Consider the following 25,733-nt stretch of genomic DNA (forward strand, 5'->3'; position numbering starts at 1 on the left):
GTTAGGGCACACTACAAAGAAACCCTGTTACATCAAAATCAATTTCTTCTTAGCAAAATGTCTTTAACTGAGGTAGGAATGGTGGTAATTATTTTATGTATAAAAGACCATAGGAACAATCAAACTGCATGGCTTTATTATAGGGAAATTTAATTATATATTATATGAATCATACAGTTTGGAAGGACAAAATTCAGCTAGCAAGCAGCTAAAGCTATTAGATACCACTGTATTCATATTGCATAATAATACTTCATATGAAATAAAAAGAGGAGACATGAGTTAACACCAACAAGGATTTCCTGCATGCAGGAGAGAAGATCTGCTTAAAAAAAGATGAATCCTATGAACTGAGGGAGACTCTTGACACAATTGACAGGACTGTAAATGTATTATAATTTTGTCCTGTTCACTGGAGCCAAGATGCAACTTTCATTCCATTTTGGTCATATTTATGGAGAAAATAGGGCTAAAGGGTATGCTTCAGCACAGGCTACTGCTCAATAGTAGAATGCTAATGAAACTGAATGCAGCGGATACAGTGAACCATATCTAGCAAACAGGAAATAAAATGAAGTGGTGCTGGCAGTTAGAAATGATCCACTAACGTATCCATTCGTTATATTGCTGGATAATACAGTGAATAATAAATTTTGAAATCATATAATGCCAAGGTATGTTTTACAGAATGTTTTCCACAAGACTTAATAATTATTGAGGCATGTGTCTATATTTCCAAGCTGGTGACACTAAAAATTATCTATAAAAACCTATTTTTTTTTTATTAGCTAACAAATGAAATGAGTAAGTTATACTTTTGGAGGCTTTGTTCTATGTCTTGTGGTCATTTATTTACCTTTCTATAAATAAAGTGCAGATAAAAAACACTTAAAGGGTTGTTACAGAAGGTTGTTATAGAAGGTTGTTACAGATTGCTTCCTTGCCTTTTCTCTATGCTTGGGCATCTCTGAATATTTGTCCAGTGTATTCTGAGGTTAAATGGTGATTGATTTAATATACTTCATATTTGTTTTTCTGGATTTGCCTGAAGTAGTTTCCTAACCAGCAGTTCCCGGTGAGGTTGAAAAGTGAATACAATTTGGTTTTGGTGCCCTGCTGACCTTCTGTTTCTGGGCCTCTCTTGCTTTCTTACTTGGCCTTTCTCTGACTAGTGCTCAGGTTTGGCCTGTGGCATGTCACTGCGGCACATCTCTGATCAAGGCTGACACAACAGAACAGCCAGGGATGGCCATCTCCGACTTCTTTCTCTATTTTAAAACTCCACTTCTCTGTGTTCCCTTTTCAACAGGCTCTGTTTTGTATTAGAGAGTCATCAAAGGGTTAATGTAACCCATTTGCATTTTGACAGTAACTCTGCATGTCCACTAACATGCTTACCTCAAAATTAATGATCTCTTGCTCTGCCTTTGCCCCGACTTTGAATTTTACTCTGCCCATTAGTAAATCATCATTTTGCCCATTACTCTGGCTTTCTCCTTTGCCTTCTCTTATCCTCAGTCACCATGTCTTGATGATTAATACTTTACAATATATTTTGGGTCTGATTCTCCCTTTCTGTTCTCACTTACACTTCCCTAGTCAATGTCCTAATTAACCTACACCTGAAGCAATGCCATCAAATTTCACTTGGTTCCTCACCTTGAGTTTCCTTCCTTTTGATCCTTTCATATATATTTCCTCTGAATCAGTTTTCTGAAGTAGCGCTTTGAATATTACAATGATACTCAAAATCTGTTACACATTCCCAATATATAAAGATTAAAAATAAAAATTCCTTAGCCTGGTATCCACAGTTTGGCTTGAACCCAGCTCGAGTGAGAGTCTTATCTCTTACTCTGCTACATAAACCCCTACAAAATAACTAACACTGTCTACTGAAATTTTCTTTTCATGTATTTATTTATCCTACAGTCCTTCATTTATTCATTTGTTTGGCATTTATTTTGTGCAAGCCTTAAGTGCTGGAATTATAAAGTTTAAAACCCTGCCTCAATGAACGTTTCCTCTATTTGTAAGCATACCAAACTTAATAATTAAGAGTATGACCACATAAAACCTGCATGTGACACAAGCATAGGGATCCTGGTAGCCATCGATACAGGAGATTAGGAAGCTTCCTGGAGGAACTGACCCCGGAGCTGGGTTTTGACACATAAATGGGTGTTTGCTAAATGATAAAGGTGGGAAGACGACAGCATATGCATAGCCATGTAAGTATTACTCTACAGAAGGAATCAGGAAAGTAGAACAGACCACAGCGGATACAGGCAGTGATGAGGGCTGAGCACTACCTAGGACCATGGCTAAAACGAACTCAAGGCATACTGCAGTGCGGGGAGGGGGAAGGATATTAATCTGAGAGCTCTGGGGAGTCACTGAGAAGTTTTTATCACATTTGTGTTTTAGAAAAATACATCTGGCCTCAGGTTGGAGGGCAGTTTATTTGGGGGTGAACAGAGAATGGTGGGCAGACAAGATAAATACTATTTTGCAATTCATTGGAAAAATACTACTTTGAAATCCATTGTAGAAATACAGGCAATGAGGAATGGTGGCATAAACGTAAGCAGTGTCAGAAGGCAGAAATCAGATAAAAACAAAGATTAAAGAGCTAAATTCTCTAAAACCTCATTACTGATTGAATAGGGTAAGAAAGGAGTGGACTGGTACACTTTTCTCAAGCTTTCTCAATATGAATTTGCCAATTTTTTTTTTTTCTTGAAATGGACTTGTCTCTCCTTTCCATTTAGCGCTCTCCTTCTGTTCTCTAAAGTCTTCCTAGAGCAGTGGTTCTCCACTTGTAGTCCTCAGATCAGCACCATTAGCACCATCGGGGAATTTGTTACAAATGCACAGTGTCAAGCACTTTCCTACACCCACTAAATCAGAAACTCAAGGCCAGAGTGCAGTAATCTGTGCTCTAAAAAGTCCTTCATGTTCTTCTGACGCACACTACAGTTTGAGAACCACTGTCCTCGGGCACCTGAGCCTTCAAGACTCTTAATACTGAGTTCCTGAGGCTTTTACCCTTACAATCTTGCATTGGCAATTTCCTTCTGATGTAGGTGTTTTGCTTCTCTATTGGAGTAGTACACTCTTTGAATGTGAGGACTGTCTTAAACTGCTTCTTCCTGCTTCGCGTTTTCACCATGAAGCTCAGCACTGCGTACACTGTGGCTTCTTAAAAGCCATGCCAAGTGCACCTTACACAGCCTGCATGATAAAATCATTATCTTCGCATCCATTCAAGGATTTCTCTGTCCACCCAACTCTGTATGCCTCACACTCACAGATATTTCTGTTCCTTCTGAAGCCAGTTTCCCAATTCTTATTACTTATCTTGATGTTCTCTCCTGTCTTGTACACCTACACTTACACCAATATGGTTCATTTCCAACTGGATATTTCTAACAGAAAGAATTCTGGGCCGGGCATGGTGGCTCACACCTGTAATCCCAGTACTTTGGAAGGCTGAGGTGGGCAGATCACCTGAGGTCAGGAGTTCGAGACCAGCCTGGCCATCATGGTGGAACCCCACCTCTACTAAAAATACAAAAATGAGCGGGGTGTGGTGGCACGCGCTTGTAATCCCAGTTACTCGGGAGGCTGAGGCAGGAGAATCACTTGAACTCAAGAAGTGGAGGTTGGAGTGAGCCAAGATTGCGCCACTGCACTGCAGCCTGGGTGACAGAGTGAGACTACATCTCACCCCCCTCCAAAAAAAAGAAAGAAAGAATTCTGCCTTCACCTAAAAAAAAAAAAAAAAAAAAAAAAGTTTGATTTTAGATAAGCTATACATAATGATATACTAATTTCTTGGATTTAAATCAAGTTGAAACTTATTTCCCAAGTTTAAGGCAAAACTACGTTTTAATATTAGGGCAACTTTGGAAGAATTTCACCTCTTTTCCCATGTAAGATATTGTGTCCTAGGGAACCTAAAAAAGAAATGTAGGTGAGGTGATACTCTCGAAAGGCTCAGCAGGCATTCTTGGCTTTTCTCTAAAATAGATGTAGAAGAGCTAGGTTACTCTAGAACACATGCCAGTATCATAAAAATTTTAGATAAATTAATAATAATAAGGAGAAAATCCTTTATTGTATTTTCCCCCCCAAATACGTTTTTTTTTTTTTTAGACAGAGTCTCGCTCTGTTGCCCAGGTTGGAGTGCAGTGGCGCTATCTCGGCTTACTGCAAGCTCTGCCTCCTGGGTTCACGCCATTCTCCTGCCTCAGCCTCCCAAGTAGCTGGGACTACAGGCGCCTGCCACCTCGCCTGGCTAATTTTTTGTATTTTTAGTAGAGACGGGGTTTCACCGCGTTAGCCGGGATAGTCTTGATCTCCTGACCTCGTGATCCACCCACCTTGGCCTCCCAAAGTGCTGGGATTATAGGCGTAAGCCACCGCGCCCGGCCTTCCCCTCAAATATCTTCAGCTCTATGTTTATATTCTGATAATGACCATATAGCAATAATAATGAAGTACTTAATAATGACAATTTAATGTGTGATGTAGTATGTTATTTTTGATTTGTGATTTCACTTACTCCCTATAACAACTCTATCAGTTAGGTATTATATTTTTCCCATTTCAAAGTAAGAAAACTGAGATGTAGAGTAGTTAAGCTACTTTTCAAGAAATGGTAATTGAGAATGCTGGGACTAGAATGCCAGCATTTTTGCTCCTAATCATTAGATTATCTTGGCACCTGTCTTACAAGGAAAGCACAGCAATGGAGAAAAAGATTCTATTCTAATATCTACAGCTAATTTAGGGCAAGACTCTGTGCCTCACTTTACTAACTAAAATAATGAAGTTAAAACAGATGACCATGAAGATTCCTTTGTAGACAAATACTCTGTTTCAAATACATGATTTAGTTAAGTAAAATGTCTTGTAATACAACATCCTATCAAACTTATGCAATTGATCTCATTATTAAAATAAATTTCTTCATTAAAATGGTAATCTCTTATTTAGAAAGCCAGTCAGTCATAAGTCTATATTTGTCTGTCATTCATCCAGAAAATGATCAGTTAGAAATCTTATCTTTAAGGAATTTAGTGTGTAGTGGAATTCAGAAGAGACAGCTATGGATAAAAAGTAGAGAGTGAAAGGTATTATAGGATGGATAAATGTTTATTCATGCTATGGTCTCCTAAAGAGGAAGAGATTATTTGGGTGCCATCAATTTGGGGTGCGGATTGGAAGCAGAATTCAAAGAGTAATTGGATTGGGACCTCAAAGATTAATAGTATTTGAATATTATTTCTAATACATTAAATAACATAATTATATATTGAATTACTTACAGTAAATATCAAATACTGCCTGTTCAGAATGAACTGTTTTCTGGCCAGATGGTCCATAATATGTGACAGAGCAGGTGAATGGCATTTGTATGTCAGCCTTGGTTGTCTTGTACTCCAGGGTGGAAGTCATGGTATAGAGCTGAGTCACTGGGTCCATTTCCTTTTTAAAAATTATGACCACCGCTGAAGAAAATAAAGAACGCTGATGATAGGGTCTTTCATCTGACAATCACAATCCTTAATGAAACAGCACCACACCTTTGAAAAGTGTTTTTTTTTTTCCTTCTAACTGTATTTAGCAGGAGAGAAAATTGACATGTAGTGAGGTTAGATGTCATTTCAAAACCGTGAATCAGAGACACGGAAATAGAATCCTGGAATCCTATTTCCCACTCACTTTAATTAACTTCTAGTCATGCCATATACAGAAATTATTTTCTCTGCTCTTGATTCTTCTGTACAAGGGCTGAAAATCGTGTTTAAAAAATCACGTATTAATTTAGTACATACTTAAAGTAACAGAGCATAAGAGTCACAGCTCAAAAGAGGGCAACATATTTAGATCCTGAATAGTTTAATGTGGGGGTCTCCAGCTCCCAGGACTGGTACTGGTCCACACAGCAGGAGGTGAGCGTTGGGCAACCACAAGAAGCTTCTTTTGTATTTAGAGCCACTCCCCATGGCTCACATTACTGCCTGAGCTCCTCCTGTCAGATCAGCTGTGGAACTGGGTTCTTATAGGAAAGCAAATCCTGTTGTGAACTGCACATATGAGGGATCTAGGATGCATACTTGTTATAAGAATCTGATGCCTGATGATCTGTCACTGTCTCCTATCACCCCTAGACGGGACTGTCTGCTTCCAGAAAAACAAGCTCAGGGCTCTCACTGATTCTACATCAGGGTGAGTCGTATAATTATTTCATTTTATATAACAATGTAATAATAATAGAAATAAAGTACACAATAAATGAAATGCCTGTAAATCATCCTGAAACCATCCCCCCACCCCGATCCAAAGAAAAATTGTCTTCCATGAAACCAGTTCCTGGTGCCAAAAGGGTTGGAGACCACTGGCTTAAAGAATACCTAGAAAAAAGAAAGTCAGAACAGGTCCTCTGAATGTACTCCCTGTCCCCCTGCCCTCATACCCACCTCCTTCAAGGGGATGTAGCACTTTTCCATTCCTGTACCATGTGATGTTGCCATCTGGATAACTGTCTTCTGAAATACAGTCACCCAACTGCAAAATAAAAAGGCTATATTACTACCTCAGTTCAATCAGGGGCTGTCAATTTGGAAACTCCAGAAACTCAGGCAATGCAGAGTTATTCCAAAGGTTTCTTGACCCGTTTATTTTTCAACACTGACAAAAGACTGAATATATGCTCTCTGGTATAAAAACAACGTCTTTTTAAGACATTTTTAACAATTGTATTTGAAAATATAGTTTTGACCATTTTTAAATGTGCAATAGATGGTGTCACTATTATAAAATTACATTCATTTGAAAGCATTGCCAAATTCATTTTGACACTATTCATTTTTAACATTAACCAAATAACATTACTCTATTAACATTGACTATTACCATGAATCATAGATCTTCATATGGAAGAATAATTTGGTGTTAAAATGGGGCTGTCTCTCTAATTTCATACTACATATATTTCAAGATGATATATATTATCATGCTCTATAATTCCCCTCACTTTCTTTAAATGTATTTTAACTTTAATATTTGGTATTCATCAAATAATTTTATGCAGTAAAATTTAATCTGATGCAAAGAATGTAGGACTTGGGTTTCCACCTCCCAGCAAAGGAAAACTTTGGTATTTTCGTTAGATTATTATTCAATATGGAACTCCAAATTTGTCCCCCACTTTAATACCGCTCCCCTTCACACATCTAATGCGTTGTTCAAATCTGATCTCACCTCTTTACTTCAATCTTTCAATAGTTTAATTTGTCAACAGAATAAAGTCCAAACTCCCTATTTAGTATGTAAGATTTGTCATGATCCAGCTTTTCTTTGCATCTCCAGATTGATCTCTTTCAATCCTTTCTTGCTTTCTGTCTTGGCACCCAGTTTCATCAGTGCCAAAACTTGCTGTTTCCCAAACACACCGTTCTCTTTCACATCCTATTATTTCATATTGTTGGAAAGCCCTTTCTACCTTTGGCTTGGCGAAAATCTATTCAACTTTCATCATTCTCTCTCTATATTTTTTCTACACAGGGTCTTGCTCTGTCACCCACAATGGAATGCAATGGTGCCACACGGCTCACTGCAGCTTTGACCTCCTAGGCTCAAGCAATCCTCCAACATCAGCCTACCGAGGAGGTAGGACCACTATGCCCAGCTAACTTTTCAATATTTTTTATAAACAAGGTCTTGCCATGCTGCCCAGGCTGGTCTCGAATTCCTGGGCTCAAGTGATCCTCCCACCTCAGCCTCCCAAACTGCTGGGCTTACAGGCATGAATCACGACAATTGGCTTCATCCTTCTATTAATCCATTAATTTAAATAAGAAAGACTCCTCTTTTCAGAAACGACCCCACCTTCCTTGCTGTCCCCTCGGTCACCTGAGACTGTGAGCATGTTGGACCCTCTGTGCCTTGTGCATAATTTCTGATTGGTAGCTGCAACACTGTCATCTCCACAAGAGCAAAGCCTATCTCATTTGTCCTGGAATGTAAGGTCAGAAGAAGGCACTTACAACACTGGGCTAAATAAAGGTATTAATCAAAAACAATTCTTACCTTTTTTAGCTGCTCTGTTTCGAGAAACAGTGCTTTGCTTACAATTTCAGGTTTAGATGGTTGCTCTAAAGTTAAGCAGAGAAAGATTTTAAGTACATATGTAAGAAAAATGGGACTTCTGTGATTTGATTTACAGTAGAAACAATTCATTTACTCAATACAGAAGAATAGGCAACAGAATAAAAATAGATTTCGTTATACAATCTGGACTTAGGGAATCTATAGGCCTATCCCTTTCAAATATTTACTATCTTAAATATTATTTTCAGTGCTTCTAATTCCTTTGAATAAAATATCAATAATGCTTTCTGAATGCTTTATAAATAGTGAATATGGATTTGATAGTGAAACAGGGAATAGGATATATCCTATATAGGATATATTGTCTCTAATTGAGTACCATGAACACTTCTTACTTATCAGTAACTTCCAGCTCATTAAGTGAAGACATTAATTTACATGAACCAGAATCACAAAGGGACTTGTTTAAAATTCAGATTTCTGAGCCCTATTTGGCCTACTGAATCAGAATTCCTGAAAAACAAAATCCCATAACTCTACATTTTAAACAAGTTTCTAGGGGATTCTCAGTCACCATAAAGTTTGAGAAACACTGCTCTAAAATCTTGGGAAATAGAAAGCAAGTTAAGGAATTTATAAACCCAAATTTCTGAAATATCTCTAACTTTGCCTCTTAAGCCAAGTCACAATATGAAACTGTAAATGTGAGAAAATCTTTCAAATGTGGAACCTGAGATGATGAATAAAAACATTTTAAATATAGGAAGTTCTAAGAAATATAAATTTTAATAAAAACTTCAGGAGCAATTGATTAAAAGTTGCAGCAACAATTTATTACTTAAACAGATTTTAAGTTATTTTATTCTTAGCTGCTATTTTCTATCAATGATGGATTTTGAGCTTTTTAAATAGCGCCAACAATTCGTTTACAGAAAAAGTATATTGCCTCATTGTCACTGATTTTTGTGAGTCTCATGGACCAAAATTATTTTATTTTCTTATAAACAAGTGTATTTAAACAATCAGCTACTTTTTCTTTTATAGTCTTATTGTTTACCAACAAATACTTTTAATTTTCATTACCAAACTAAACTTGGCTTTTGTATAATTATTATTCAATTTGCAATTCAGTTATTAGACATGTTACCTCCCCAGATCATTATAGAAAACAAGGAAAATGACAAAATGTCTCTGGGGTAGCAAAATGAATATCTTTAGATTGTATGAGAAACAAATATAACCAATAATGAACAAAAATAATAAATCCTCCCATGTGTTAAACTCATGTACTTTATAAGAGGGCCTACTTAACTATTAATTCTAGAAATATAATTCCACAGGTACAATTTTCACAGTGATGATTTCTAGTTTCCAAGTACACTGATTGGGAACAAAACATAAACAAGATAGAACAATAGAAAAAATAAATCTAGAAAAATAGAAAGACACAACAGAGGCGATTAACGTTAACACAAACTAGAAGTGACACCTGACGACCTGATTGGTAGGATGGTGACCATAAAATGATAAAAAGTTGATCAAGAAAAAAAGCTTCTCAAAATAGACACCAGTTTCTGGGAAACATATTGTGTGGGGGTTAAAGTCTTTCACATCAGAGTAAACCTTGTGATTATCGCTATTCTAATAGAATGTTATTAATGTTCATAAATGCAACTCTGAGTTATTGATGAAACACTGAATCTTATTTGGAATCCATGTCTTAAAAAGGCAAATATATCTAATACACTTGAGAGAAGGATGCATCTGAAATATTTAAACAAAAATAAAATTCTTGGGGTGTAAGTCAGTCAAAGTTTTCTGGAAACTGAAATCAGTTATTTAGTGACACCCTCTCTGAGAGCTCAATAGATATAAAATATGCGGTTAATTTATGTGGCTAATCAAGAATCAAAATGAATGAAAAAAAGGTAAAGACGTTCTTAGTTTCTCCTTCAAGAGTATTATCCCTGGAATAAGTGGTGATATTCAGCAATTCTCCCCATAAATTTAGGTTCTAAATACACAGATTTGGTAGGTCGCTTTGCCAAGTTTCACTATGTTCCAGTTCACCAAAGTAAAATATCAAGACTGTTGAGCACATACTCTTTCTCTAATAGAAAATGTATACCTTTACTTTGCTTTATAAACCCTGTGACGTTTTATCAATGCACCCATAATCATAAACACTTTGTATTCCGATCTTTGGTCCTTGACTCCTGGTCATATGTGTTTTCTTGCCATAAATGCTTTATAAAAATCTTTATTTTTTCAATGAAATGAAACTGTAGCAAATCTAAGGAAACCCGATGAAAGGATGTTTAAAGTTTAATCCTGTTTACATTATGATTCATCTCTCTATTTGGAAAAGAGGGTCACAGTGAGTATTGTGAATGTAATGGTAATACTTATTTCATTTTCCTGAGTTATTTTCTCCTTAAATGTTTGTTTCGAGCCCTCTATATTAACTATGTATCTTGAATGTAATTTTCTTTTATATTAGGTTGTAACAATTGATGGGTATTAGTTGGAGGACCATAAAAGAGGACACATACTATTTTAGCAAAATTGCATATTGATTCCAAAGTGTTAAAAAATAGTCTGTGTGAATTATATCTTAACATGACTCAAGGATTCATAACCAAGGACATAATTGAAAGGAAAAGCAATGCTACAAATTTACTTGCATCATTAAAGTAATTTAGTCAAGGGTAATGATTTAAGCCAAATTTTGCTTCTGAATCTTCTTGACTGAGTTTCTCTAAATCACTCAACTGAATATTTATCAAATGGAAAAAGCATGCCTTGTTTATTTTCTTTTTTTGCTGACCTGGCTATCTTAAGTAGTTAGAAGCTATAATAGGGCCACACTACATTAGTTTAAAATTATAGAATAGGGAGATTAAAAATATCTTACCATGTTTATTCTAAATCTGATAGTAGTTTACAAGGGGTGTGTGTGTGTGTGTGTGTGTTTGTGTGTGCATGGATGTGTGTGTTAGAGACGGAGGCAGCTGATATTCATGGCAACATGTAGTATGTGCCAATATCTTGGCAATGATATATAATGCTAAGACTCAAATGATTTTTTAAAAACTACTTTTGTTTTAAGCTCAGGGGTACAAATGCAGATTTGTTACATAGGTAAAGTTGTGTCATGGGGGTTTGTTGTACAGACTATTTCATCACCTAGGCATTAAGCCTAGTAGTACCTATTAGTTATTTTTCCTGATCCTCTCCCTCTTCCTACCCTCCTTCCTCTGAAAGGCCCCAGTGTGTGTTGTTCTCCTTTATGTGTCCATGTGTTCTTATCACTTAGCTCCCACTTACAAGTGAGAACATGCAGTATTTGGTTTTCTGTTCCTGTGTTAACTTGCTATGGATAGTGGCTTTCAACCAAATCAATTGCAGGGCTCTCACTAATATCCATTAAGGGCTGATCATATATAGTGAAAAGTTAAGCTACATGTAATATTTAGTGCCAATTAAAACATTTCATAAATAGTGCCCTTACTTTTCCCTCTACTTCTTTTTGTTTTATATCATCTGCAGAGTTATACAGGAGATTTTATAGCTGGAGAAGAAAGAAATTGTGGTAAGGGGCTGGGGAGTGGTCAGAAAGAAATATACTGAAATTGATAGCTCCTTTTGTTCTAATAACCAGACTATTGCTAGTGAGAGCTATGAACATTAGACTTCAGAGAATCTAACAATCAGCAAACTACTAAAATGTATATTTTTTGGCATCCAGCCAGCTCACAGCAAGGTGAGAATGTAGTGAAGAAGGCACAACTGCTCTTTATCACCCACAGCGTTCTAGTATTACTATAAAAACCCACACATAGGATAGCTCAATTTAGTAAGAGAGGAGAGCAAGTGAAGGCAGATGCAAATGGTCGTGTTGACTCAAAACTGCTCCTCCCAGTACTTTGTCAGCAATCACCCCTCATAAATCATGAAGTACTTCAAGCAAACTACTGTGGGCAAAAGGTGTCTTCTATATTTAAATAATCAAAATGAAATATCGGGTGTGGATCTCATTGTTAAACAGATTATTTTCTGCATCTTCGCCCCTCGACACCCCCCAAAATTTTACTTTTAAGTTGAATGACTTTTAGGAGGAGGGTGAAAGCAAAGACACTTAATTCTGATAAAGCAGTCGGAACAGTATTCAAATGGGAGGAATCCAAATAAAAGTTCTGAAATACCTCTGTGCGAAGTCATGAAACCCAGCCCATCATCATAAGACCTGGTCCATATGTACCACAGAGCAGACTCCGCGTCCCCAATACCACAGAGAACCACCAGAGTAGACTAGACTTGCAATTGGCATGGGGTGTGGTTTTCAATTTTTTTTTAGAACTGGAGCCACTCCTCCCTTTTTTTTTTTTCCGTGAACAAATTATCATGAAAAACTTTGAAATGTTGAATAGACCGAAGTCTCATTCATCAGGTAGAAATAGTTCCTCACCTTCCTCAGCTGTCTTCATTAACTCCTGAAGAAGATCCTAGCAGTAGAATGGGAAAACCTCCCGTCTCATCCAAAGTATTCATTTTACTGATGAGGAGTGAATCTTAGCCCCAGACTGGGGAGGTGACTTGCCCAAAGTCAGAAATTGGCAGCAGATCTCACAAAGTAAGGTCTCCTGGTGACCCGCTCAGTGACTGCTCCATCTCACCACCAACAGCCTTCTGGCTCTCTGGGTACCCATTTGACTTCTAGACCTTTTTCACAATCACTAGAATGAATCTTTGGGCACCTTTAAAGGTTGACACTTGCTTCTGAATGGTTTTATTAACCTCAAATGTGCACTAAATAAAAACACAGTTTGATTTTGATGCCATTTAACTAAAAGAAAAAAGCTGATTAGTGGTGACTAAGAAAGCCACTTTTTTGGATTTGGGCTGATTTATAGGTATGGTTTCTTGCACATGAGGAATAGCTTAAAATTAAACAAGCAAACCTACATTAAAGATAGCAAGGTCATTCGCCAGGGGCTCTAGTTTGAATAAAAACAATTTGACTTAGCTCTCATATGAGGATGGCAATCAGCAGCAGCCTGATCTGAGACTGGCTCCCATTAACCACACTTGATTCTATGGTACACGGTGCACGTTGCTAGGTGATTCAACAGAGGGAAACAGAGGACTGATTGATGGGCTTAGTAACTCTTAAGTGACTGTAATATATACACGCAGACAATGAAAGTCTCCCTGTCATAGCTACTTTTTTCTTCACAGAAAGTGACCCAAAGTAAATTCATTGAAAACAAAACAAAACAAAACAAAACAAAACAAAACAAACAAAGCCAAACTGAAGCCCCTATATGCTTTTTGTAAACACTGTCTTTATAGTAAGTTCTGCTGTTCATTTTACTGGATTTGGAGGGTCTCACGATTTCTAGTATAAAACACCATTTTCAAGAGTGTGTAACTTGTCTATGTAAATTCTCCCTGGCCCACATCCTGGAATGCAAATTCTGTTTCTGAGAATCACTTTGTTTTCAACAACATCAAAAAGAGAAGGGAGTAGGCGGGTGCTGGCGGTAGGTGGGGTGTGAGTTTGTTTTCACAATTATAGAAATTCCCTGTGTTCCAAATCAGCTTATAAATTTTATTGAATTAGGCCAACTGATTTTTTTCAGATTTCTGAAAAAATGAGATTTGGGCTGATTTATAGGTATGATTTCTTGCATATAAAGAATAGCTTAATGCTTTTTTTTTTTTTTCAAAAAAATGTTTTGATAACTGTCACAAACAATTCTTCCAAATGAAACCAGCTGAATTTTCTCAGATCCCTTATATACTACCATCTCAATGTAGGAAAATTTTAACACCTTAAAAATGAAACCTGACAATGACAAATTAATACACATAATCATTAGAGTGCTGCGACTTAACCTCTGTACCTACTGCGGTCCATTTTTGATGACAGGTCATATTATGACATTATAACTTTCACCAAAAACCTTTTGGATTACTCGCTTTAGAAAAGTGTCCTGAGCCGTGCACTATTCATCTTTCTAATAACGTGAAAGCGAAATAGAAGAAAAGAAAAAAAGAAATACATAGGCCACTGGCAAATGTAGGATGCAGACTATTTGGGATGTTTTATGGAAACGGGCATGACTGCAAACACTTGGTACTTGGTTTGATTCATAAAACGATCGAGAAGTGTGGATGGTTTCTGGAAAGTGCCTTCTAAGCTGAAAGGTAATTAACTGAAACATGTAATATGCTTTTACAAGGTTCTTCTGGGGAACAAAGGTTTCCTTTGATAGTATAAGCATGCTTTGAATCTGCATCATGAGCCCAGAGGAGCTTTGAAGTCCACATAAATACTTGAGGGACAGACCTACTTAGTTGCATAGGCTATTACAAGAGAAACAGGAAAAATCCATAGTTACTTGCTGCAGTTGGAAGGCCCTCTGGGTTTCTTTCTTCCCTATTTATTTTAATAATTTCTAGGCGCTGTCAAGTTATCAGAAAACAGAGCGGGAAAAGTTGTAAAGTGAAACCTTCTTCCCTAATTAAAAAAGACTGAAAGACTGGCATTCTGAAACTTTTGAGACCTGTTTCTTTCCCCGTAGTGTCTAAAATATTGTGAAGTAACAGAGGTGGGACTTTTTATTTGAGTTTTAAAAGATGAAATGCTTTAATTATAACTTCTCAAGTCATTCATTTGCACAGCTGTTTGCACAATAACATTAACTATATGCTATCATTATGCAAAGTAATTTTGTCATAGTGACTATAATTATTCCAAGTTTCTTCTACAATTTTCTCTTCTTCCATCCCTACTCTACTTTCTCCCCTTGGTGTATCCCACATAAGCATTCAGGGTGTGGTGAGTTTTTTAAATTTTAGGAGAATTTTCTAAACTGAGTGAATACTTTTTGAAATCTAAATCAATAACCAATCAATAAAGGTCAGGATGGAAATGTATCTATATCTCTAATACATATAATATATAAAATGTTTATATGGATATATATAGGGTACTTATATATGTGGATATATATAAATGGAAAATTTAGATCTCTGTTAAAATGTAGTTTGAATTTGCTTACATTTTATGTTATGTATCAAAATGGCAATTTCATATGGTTCAGCCAAATACATGTGTATGTATGCATGATATACATGATTACATATGTATCATATATCTATGTATGTATCACACAACACTTATTTGTACATGTCAGTAAAAGTTACGATCACGTGCTAGTTATCAGTAGTAGTACTTCATATCATAGTTCACGACATTTTTACGTGACAAAGCAACAGAGAATATCATTTTAGTTCCTCACTGCAAATCTCCTATTTGAATTTCATACTCTTTGTTTTCTTTGCTGATATTATACACGAGCAGAATGAAGATCTCCTTAAGTCCCCTTATATAGATACCTGCTATAGAGACACTACAGAGAGTTCAGTCTTCTTTCTAAAGAACATGGTCTGGTACTGGCCATCGATCCCACTTAGCAGTGACACTGCTGCAGACTACTTACTGAACACTTTGACTACTGTAGGTGCCTCAAACACGTTGTCCTCAGTTACTAGCATGCACACAAATCTCTTTTCATCACTGATCCTTGCATTACTGATAGACAAAGTGTAGTTTTCTGAGAGGCTCAATCTGTCTTTGTATTCTGGTACATCGTCGTACTGCACACTTTTCTTTGTAGAGGACCTGAAGGCAATAAATACAGGGGAGCCATCGGGCTTTTCCTAAAAATTAAAATAATAATACATTTTAAACACAAGCATATTCAGATGTTTCAGGATTACATTCAAAATAACAACATTTCCTTGGCCATATTCTACCAATATCTATATTTTTTGTCTACGAAGAATAATTTTGTATACAATTCTCACGTAAATATTTGATTACAGAAAATTCTTCATAAGAGAGAGCTGTAAGATCTTTTACAGGTATCAATTTATATGAGTAAAAATGAAAGGGTAGAGCTCTAGGAATCTGAGATTTTTTTTTTTTCACCGAGAGGATAGAACTAGTAACTGTTTTGAAACTTACATGGGCTGTATATATTTAATATAAAATAAAACATAGATAAATGCAAACAAAGGTACAAAATGATGTTCAGATAACCATCACTGCAGGCATACACTTGAGCTGCAAACACTAGTTTGGATATTTTGGGCAATTATCTTTGGAATATTCTTTACTTTAATCCACATAGTTTAAATGTCCACACCTGTAACCAAAACTGTTGTAGCTGACCTTTATACATAGAATAGTTTAACCAGTCTTGATGGAGAAATAGTACTTACCCTTGTAAAATGTTTATGTCCATTAAGGAATGAATCAGATTAACTAACACAACCCATAGCTTTGCTGAATCTTAACAATGAGCTCAAAAGGCTTTCATACAAAAACTTATCACCAACATAAGATATACTCTGCACACACTACTATGCCAAGACATATAATGCATTTCTTCCTCTGGTCACACAAAAATTCTCTCATCTAATAAGCAATTTAATCGAAAATCAGGGGCAGTCCCTCCTTTATGTACCACACAAGACCTTTGAGAAAATTAAATGTGATATATGTTATAGTCCATGAGAAATTTTAAGATTCCAAGGAGGATTAAGTTTTAAGAATTAATAATATCAATTACTAAGTTAATACTGGAGTCCAAAAGTTTTATTTGCTTAAATATCTGAATATATCGATAACATTCTTCTTAACTCTTTTAGATTTATCACAGGTTTACAATGCAAATCCTCATCTTAAGTCATTCCTTCATTATGCAAAGTATATTAGACCACTACCTTATTCATTCCCTTAGGCAATAAATAACAGTTACTAATTTTTGAGCACTTAACTATATGGCAGATGTTTTTTTGGGCTTTCTATGCAGTAATTAGTTTAATATTCATAACAGCCTTATAAGTCAAACTTAAATATTAGCCTCATCTACAGACTAGACAATGGAGGGTGAGTTTGGTTAAATAACTTCCCAAGGTCTTGGCTGGGAAATCTTAGCAGAGCAAAAATCTGAGCTTAGAGTTTGGTCTTATTATGGTTACACTGCACCACTCTTGATAGCCTTCAATCCCTCTTCTGCACCAGGCACTATGACAGATAATGGTGAGGAGGTTTCAGGAGTAGGGCTGGGAGGAATGAACAGGGAGCTATGATCTCCATTCATAGGGAATTTACAATATGATCCAGGAGAAATCAGGTCATTTCTTCTCTATGTTTACTTCCACTAATTTTTCCAAAACTTTCCTTTGTCTTTTAGGTGGTTACATTAAATTAGAGCATATATGCTATTTCTAAAAATCAAGATTGACTTTAGAGCATATAGTGTCTCAAATGTATCTCAGTGTATTGCTGAAGTCTTTTGCTTAACTAAGAATGTGAAAATTGCCATGATTGTTTGATTTCCAGTCCCACTGTGCCAGTTCAGTTTAGGTGAACCCTACTCCCTGAGTGAATGCTACTACCTGCGTTATAGTTAGAATTTTCTATGATCATAAAAGTTTGCCATCACCTGACTCCATTTATTTTGGCAGCAAATTTGATTGAACAAGTGCATTATGTGGTAGTCTCCTGGGCACTTGGAATTTTGAGGGCACTAGTAGACTCTGTCCTCAGAGGCCTTAACGTCAAATTTCCACATTTATAGGAAACCGGAAATAGTTCAAAGTTACCTCGAGTGAGCTGGATACTAAATAGAAGGAGGCTACAGAGAAATGCTGTGCTGCCTTACCGCTTTCCTTTCCTTTCCTTTCATTTCCCACTCACACGAGCATAGTATGGTTAGGATTCTGCAGCATCACAGACATGAGTTCACTTTGTTGAATGATTACTACACGGCAAGTACTAGGTAAGTATTTTGATATCAATTTCTTCAGGTAATCTCACAACAACACTATGAGGAAGATATTTTTATCTCATTTTATGGATGAAAAAATAGGGATTAATTCATCTGCTCAGAATCTCACAGTGAGCACATTGTGGAACCTGCTGATTTCAGAACCCATATTTTAAAAGGCTGTGTTAAACCACCCCTTGAGTGCAAGCTTAAGCACATTTCTTAGAGTGTGTTCTGCAGAATGTTTGTTCTTGGAGATATCTGAGGAAAAAAGTTCTGTGGTCAAATAAACCTAAGAAATGAATCAAACTATGGACCTCAGACAATTCTTAATGCATTTTACGTATGAAAGGCTCTGATAAGTGGTGCAACAAACTTTTTGTAAAGTATTTGACCATCATATTCTTTTCCTTTGCAAATACCTTTTAACATTTCAAGGAGTTAGGGGAATTTTGCTATTGTGTCCAGGGACACAATCTACCTGAAGCTTGCAGACTGTCGTGAGTCTCCTGTGGTCCAGCACTGGGAAACTGTACCACACAAACATTTTGCATTAATATTAATTAATTAAATTGAGATATTTTATTAGTCAAAGTTACGTAGTCATTCCACATCTCCCTACCAGGATCTCTACCCTCCATTTCCAGACCCATTTGTACCTTCATACCTGAGAAAATTTGATTTTGCTATCTGCAAGAAATATGGGAAAAAATCAACATTGTTAAATATAAAAAGGACCTTTTATAAAATGTGTTATATATAAAAATGTGTTATATATCAACACATTTTTAAGGCTAAATGTCAGAATCAAGCTTGTAATACTGACGATTAATTCTGAAATACTGTCTAAGGGCTCTATCTACTGATCTATCTTGTCTCTGCAATAACCACGTCAAATAGAACATGAGCAAACGAAGAAAGGTTGCCATCCTCCACTGAGTTCAGTCCTATAATCCACTGATTTTATTCTGGAACTCTGCCTTTTTCTTTGCCTCTAACACGTAAGGGGGAATCTTTCAGACTAACACATGCTAAGAACTATGGGTTTATTTGCTTTATTTTAAAATATCATTTGTTATGTAAGATAGGAATTATTTTTTGCCATATTCCACACATTAATTTTACCTTCCTACATTAGTACTCACAGTTCAATATTGCATTCAGGTTAATTAGAAATTCACGGTTACTCACAGAAAGAATTTTATTTAAAAGAACAAGGGCAATTAACCAAGTCCCAGGTAGGTCACACTTACATATTTCCATTTGCCAAACATGAGATTCTGAGGTACATCAAGTCGGCAAGGCATGATAATGGTATCTCCATATGCTGAATTTACAGTGTACCATCCAAGACCTTTGGGGGGAAAAAAAAAGAAAAGAAGAGAGAAAGAGAGAGAGAACAAAATTTTAAATGTTTTCTTGAAATGACAAATAACTTCAAGATGCATGTCGATGAAGGTTGTCATCTGCTATAGTTTTATTTTAAATGGTATACAAAAGGTATGAGACTGGAATACATTTTCCATTTTAAAATTACCACCTTTCTATTTAGCTACTGAATCTTTGAATCCTTGAATATTACACAATCAAAATTTGTAGATCTCCAATTTTACCAGAGAACAGATAAGTGGTTCATTCCAAAGGAAAATAGTGGAATCTGTAGATGAATTATCTTCTTCACTGTATTTCATAGAAATAATTTCTACCATATTTTATAGAAGTGTGGGACTACACAAAGACTAACACGATTACAATTCTCAAAACTAGCTTTAACTATATTTGTATTTTTCATTTGAAGATATTATCAAATTTTTCTTCTGTAAAATTCAAAAAACTATTAAAAACTGAGAATTAATACACATAAGACCACAACTGAATTTTATTTATAAGGGGAAAATGGATTATTCTGTAGTAGTATAAATTAAAATACTAATTTTAATTTTGTATAAAATATTAGCATAGTAAGAATTTATAGTGTGAACATTCTTCATAAAGTGCTATTTACAAAGTGATTATGTGAATTTTTGGAAGACAATATAATTTAAACCACAATTTTGTACATACAGAAAACTTCTTCATCTTATTTAATTCTATATTAATAAAAATATTAATAATAAGTAATTAAAATGTGGAAAGAAGCAATTTTTACATATGAATGAAAAGTACTATTCAAATCTGGATATATTTGTGAGGGTTAAAAAACTCAGGCATTTAAATTGGCAATAGCACTTGGGAAACATTTCAATTTTTTTAACCTTATTTTACTTACAACAATCTTTACAATTTAGAACTTTCACAACTGAATGTCTATTAAGGTGTATCATAATTGAGTATAGAGTGTGAAGGGGCTATTTTAAACAGTAGAGAAAAAAATAAACAAATGATATTTTGTCCACCAGGTGGTGCTAAAATGCAAAGCGACAGCAATCTGCAACACATAAATAAAACCATCTTCTGACTTTCTGAAGAAACAGGACTGGGAGGATACCATCTTTCGATTGTTATCTATCAATCACCACGTATACCAAAATTTCATTTAAGGTTAAGAATTTTGCACCAGTGGACAAAAACATAACAAAGAACACAGAATTCATGTAAATATGCAACATAACAACTGGTTTTCAGCATTTTTAATATTGTTAAGACACAGAATACAAAATACGCAAAGCGAGAATGCATTTTCACTTACTATTTGAAACATGAGGTTTACTTCAAATTGCTTATCATACGTTTAGTCTCATAGTAAAACTTTATCTCAATTTTAAAATTGTTTTGTGTTCTCCATACGGTAATTATAATCCCTTTTAACATCAAACCAAGCATAAGACTGTAAATGAATATTTTTTTTTATTCAACTTTGTTAAAATAAAAATAATGGAGGTTTAGACATGTGGCTGCAGACATGCAGACTAATAACATTCAGGAAATTGCTTTATTGCACATTACATTACTTGTTCTCTGTGATATTTGGCTCCTAGATGTGGAATTTCTGCTGTGTGTATTAAGACTTGTTCATACACTTCACAAGTAGAGGTCTGCAAAGCCAGGGAAACCATTTTGTAATTTCATATTTTGTTTCTTCATCAGCTTATAACAAGGCACATGAATATGTAATAATTTTGAGAGGATCTATCTCTATACCTTAATTTGTGTCAGAGCAAGCACCTGTAATTGTCTCATATTATTCGAAATCATACCTTCCTTTGGCAACTAACAGTGCTTTCATGATTGGCCAAGGAGTGAAAACAATTTACAGAGCTTAGGTACCAATGAAGTGAATCCTTTGCCAGGTAAAGGGAAATAAGAAAATTCCTTTTCCAAGAATTTAATGCTTTGCCCTTTCTCACAGACCGTTTTTCTTTTCTCTTCCCTACAGAACTTTAATGTGCTACATATACATCATATTTTATAATGAGTCTTAAAGCTGTATGAATTTCAAGTACATAGTGTATTGGTATGATGAAATCACAATCAGAACAGGGAAGAGACTGTGTATTTTTAAGCTTTGTATCTCCAAAAACAATGCCTAGCATCTGATGGACACCTACTAAAATGACTCTGGAGTTCTTTCCATTTTGGTTATCAAATTAACATGTTGGAAAATCAGAGAGCAGTTGACAACACCGGAATTTTGAGAATTCTCATTTCTGCCACATACTCTAAATCCATTCATATCTTATCTTGGATGTGTAGAGAACTTGGATATTGATTTTGGGTGGCAATCTCTGTCTTGAGAAACAAACAGCAAACACATTTTATGGGAATTCATGGATGGAATGACAAGAGAGAACATTCTCCCTTCCCTTTAAAGAGAAATTAAAAGTTATCTGTGCTCCCTCATTTGCAAATGATACCATGAAATGTCTCTTTCTTCACTTGTGATGACCATAAAATAAACATTTCAAGTTTCAGAAATTCATGAATGGCGTCTTTTAATGACAGCTTCAAATCCAAATCTAAATCCTCAGACAGGAAAGAACTCTGAAGAGCAGAACAAACACAAAGAAATAAGGTACCGCACCGGACAGAGGGCAGTAAGTAAAAAACCAACAATTATAGACATAAGTACCTTCCTTTCACGGGCCTAGGGCAGAATGAGTGGCAGTAAGTTGAGCTGCATGTTAGGGGCCATAATGGTGGTTATTTTAGAATCAGTTTTCAAGTCTGCTATAATAATCAACTTCTCTCTTCTTGTAAGAGTATACTAACTCCCATGTTCATCTGATAGAAGCACTGAAGGCCTGCATCTGTGGGAGAGCTAAGATCTCGTGCCCCCTAGGGATAAAGTCGCTACAAAGACCATTGTGATTTGGTAATAAATTATGTCCTAATTTTTAGCAATGTCTTAATCTTTGAGACGAAGTGTCAGCGAGACCCAAAGTACCTGTCAACTAGAACGATTCTGTTTACACTTTTCATAGAAGAAAGAGCTTTTTATCTTTGAATTGCCAAGTCTAAAAATTGAGTTTAGCTTTCTAGAATTTCCTTGCAATTTTCACCCTCTAATATTTATTAGTTAAATTATTCATGGTTTTGTAGCCTAGAGATTATCGGGCACTACTGGAAATATAGAATGCCTGTGACGTCCTTCTTCGAAGAGGCTAAATGTCAAGTGTAAACCAATGTGTGAGAGCATAAGTGTGTTCAGTATGTGTTATAGCTATGTATATAAGCACAGGTCAAAAGAAACTTTAAATTGGACTAGAACCTTCTGTATTAAATGTGTTCTATAAATTTAAGACATTTTTATGACTTATTATTACTGTAGCTATTAAAATGTCAACATACAATAAGACATAAAATGTGTCATACTTGAGAAGCAGTGTGTAATTATTTAAGCACTTTTAAATAGAAGGTTATTAACCAAAGGTAAAGAACAATAGAATTAGAAAGGTTACATAGAAGTATTAATGGAAATTCAATGCGGTGAGAACAGGAAAAGAAAAATCTCTTAATGAAGTAATTCTGATATATAGAATCTCAGGCAAGTGACCATAACATATAAGCTAGTTACAGTAATATGTTTTGTATACAAAATGATTTAAAAGAGGCACTGAAAGCAGACTCTGGTAATGTTTTGAAGTTAGCTAAACATTCTATTTCTAATTGAAATAATAAAAATGTAATTTTGGCCATTTTGGTGACAAATGCTCTTTTCCATAAAACTAATTGCCAAATTCAGAGGAATCATTCTCTTTGCATTCCTGACAGATAGACATTTGAATTGGGGTAGATTAAAATTCAGAATCTGCTACCACATTTCAAGCAGAAGAACATCAAATAATATAGAAAATGGAATGATAATTAGACAGTCTATTTTCACATGCTGTAATTTAGCATGGTTAATTATTATTTATTGCACCAATACATTAATAGCATCATCATCCTTAAAAGAAAATTTGAGCTCTAGCTCTGCTAAGTGTCATAAAGGGGTTAACTGCAATTACAATGGACTCAGAACTTATAAGAACTAAATGCCAGTTTCACAAAAATTTTACAGAGACTTATTTGAACAAATGAACTATCACTGAGGAGGTAGATAGAAATGAGAAGTTTATCCTTAGAAATTACTTTCATTTTTTTTTTTTACTAATTTTGACAGATAGACATGCTAATGCTTCTATTTGTTTCACTAATGAATTAGGATATGTACAACTCTAAAGAAAATGTAAATATTTTGTAACACTAGTTTATAGCGGTGTTTCTCAACCTGGTCACTAGACCAAATGAGTCTTTACTGTGAGAGTGCTGTGCTGTATATATTACAGGATGTTTAGTAGTAGCCTTGCCTCTACCCATCAGATAACAGCACCACTCCTCTCCCAGTTATGACAGCCAAAAAGTCTCCAGGCATGACAAATATCCAATGGGAGGCAAAATTGCCCACCAAACCTTATGCAGTTGAGAATCACTGGTTTAAACCTTCAGCCATTGGTTTCTCACATGTGATTAAACTGGGTTTCCAATAAAGGAACTTTCAGAAAAATAGAATCTTAGCATAGGACTAAATAATCACTGAATACAAGTGAAGGAATAGAGGCAGAAATGGTACATGATAGTATCTGGTTATTATCAAATTTGTTTGCCTCACAGAAACATACTAAGCCACAATGAGGGATTAATTCCTGACTTCAGGAAGTGGATTCCCAATCTCTTTACAAAAATGACAAAGATATTTTGTTTTAGCAAGTCTATTTCCTGTATCACAATCAAGTATAAATTATACATACTGTATATATATGCATACTATACTTTCCAAACCATGTATTTCACATATATTGTATTTAATCTGATAAAATACCATAGTTCTACTGATAGAGTGAAAACGCATTTTTTTAAACATGAGATTTTATGATTCCATCACACAGCGTTATCTCCTCTCTCAACTTCTCCCATATTTTATTGTATAAACAAGAGTTTAAGATTATCATCAAGGTCATAAGATATACAAAGTAAGTTATCTGTGTGTGCATTTGTGCATGTGCGTGTGTGAGATACAAGGGGCTATAACTGCCAAGTAATTTGGAAGGGATGCTGAGTGAGAGAAGTTACCTGATGACATCTAATTTCATTTTGTGAAACAGAAAGAAGGGCTTTTTCTCCTTTCTTTTTCTTTGTTAATTCCTTCAACAAATGGGGGTAGTTGGAGGCCAGTTTGGGTCTGCTGCATCTGAAGTAGGGATATATTTGTTCAAAATTCATTTTCTGCATTGCCTTTCTCAAGTGTTATACATTATAATGTAGACATAATTGAGTAAGACCTACAAATAAGACAAATATAATTATTCCTTCCTCTTCCCCCCACCACTTGGGCCACTGTGGAATAATCTTCAGGAGGAAAATGCCCATGTTACTAAATTATAAACTACTAGTAGTACCAAGAATTATGTTTTAAGATAGGTACTCTATTTTACCTCCAAGTTTGATACAATATAATGCTCTAAATATTTATCTTTCTATTAAACTATGTCAATGTAATAATCCATAGGTCATAGAAAGAATTACACAAACAATAACATTTTAAAAATACATTATCGATACTTACTTACATTGCTGTGCAGGAAATTACCTTCTTAATTTACCTTAGTCTGATAGTTTGTTATTCTTCAAGTATAAAATGATCTATGAGGCTGGATGAGTCACAGTTTCTCCCAATTAGTTTAGGCTTTACCCCATCTCTACCTAATTTTTATGGTTCCTTGGTCCCATCCACTCTGTTCAGATTCCTATGTTTCCTTTAAGGCCTATCTCAAAAATCATCCAATCATTCAATCATGCATCAAGTATTTACTGGACACCTGCTACAGAGCAAGTTTTAGGTGTGCTTTGTGAAGAAAATGTATAAGTAAAACACTGAGGTCTTTTCCTTAAAAAACAAGATGAAATCAGTGTGATGTTTTTGGTTGGTAAACTAAATGCTGTGGGACTGTATAGGAAGGAATCTCAGCAATTAGATTGAGGATATTGGTAAAAGCTTCTTGGAGGAAATTTCGTATGACCCCATCGCTGAATTGAGGTTTCTATAGATGGGAAGATAGGAACTACCTCAATAGCACAGTGTGTGAGAGGCACTGAGTGACGCTTGGTTTTCTCTCTTAGGGCAAACTCAATTTTTATTATAACAATTCCTACAGAGTAGATCTTTGATCTTCATAAGGAACATGTCCTAAGACTGGCAGTTTTCCCAAATTCATAAGCGCACATAAAATTTCTCTAATAAAATGCAATAAAATGTTAGATCTCTATTTTCTCTTTACTTTCATCATC

At 35.4% G+C, this 25,733-nt stretch overlaps 1 protein-coding gene across 4 annotated transcripts in view; it reads right to left on the reverse strand.

The window, feature by feature from the left end:
• The window catches only part of ALCAM (activated leukocyte cell adhesion molecule), a 207,610-nt gene that overhangs the window by 37,625 nt on the left and 144,252 nt on the right, over window positions 1–25,733 (reverse strand). For all 4 annotated transcript variants that reach the window (NM_001257702.1, XM_015129726.3, XM_077990508.1 and 1 more), the window contains 5 exon segments: window positions 5,334–5,516; window positions 6,489–6,576; window positions 8,101–8,165; window positions 15,630–15,849; window positions 19,220–19,320. In NM_001257702.1, the coding sequence (NP_001244631.1) occupies window positions 5,334–5,516; window positions 6,489–6,576; window positions 8,101–8,165; window positions 15,630–15,849; window positions 19,220–19,320 (657 nt within the window).

The sequence above is a fragment of the Macaca mulatta genome, chromosome 2 (genome assembly GCF_049350105.2).
Source record: "Macaca mulatta isolate MMU2019108-1 chromosome 2, T2T-MMU8v2.0, whole genome shotgun sequence".
Taxonomy (NCBI): Eukaryota; Metazoa; Chordata; class Mammalia; order Primates; family Cercopithecidae; genus Macaca; species Macaca mulatta.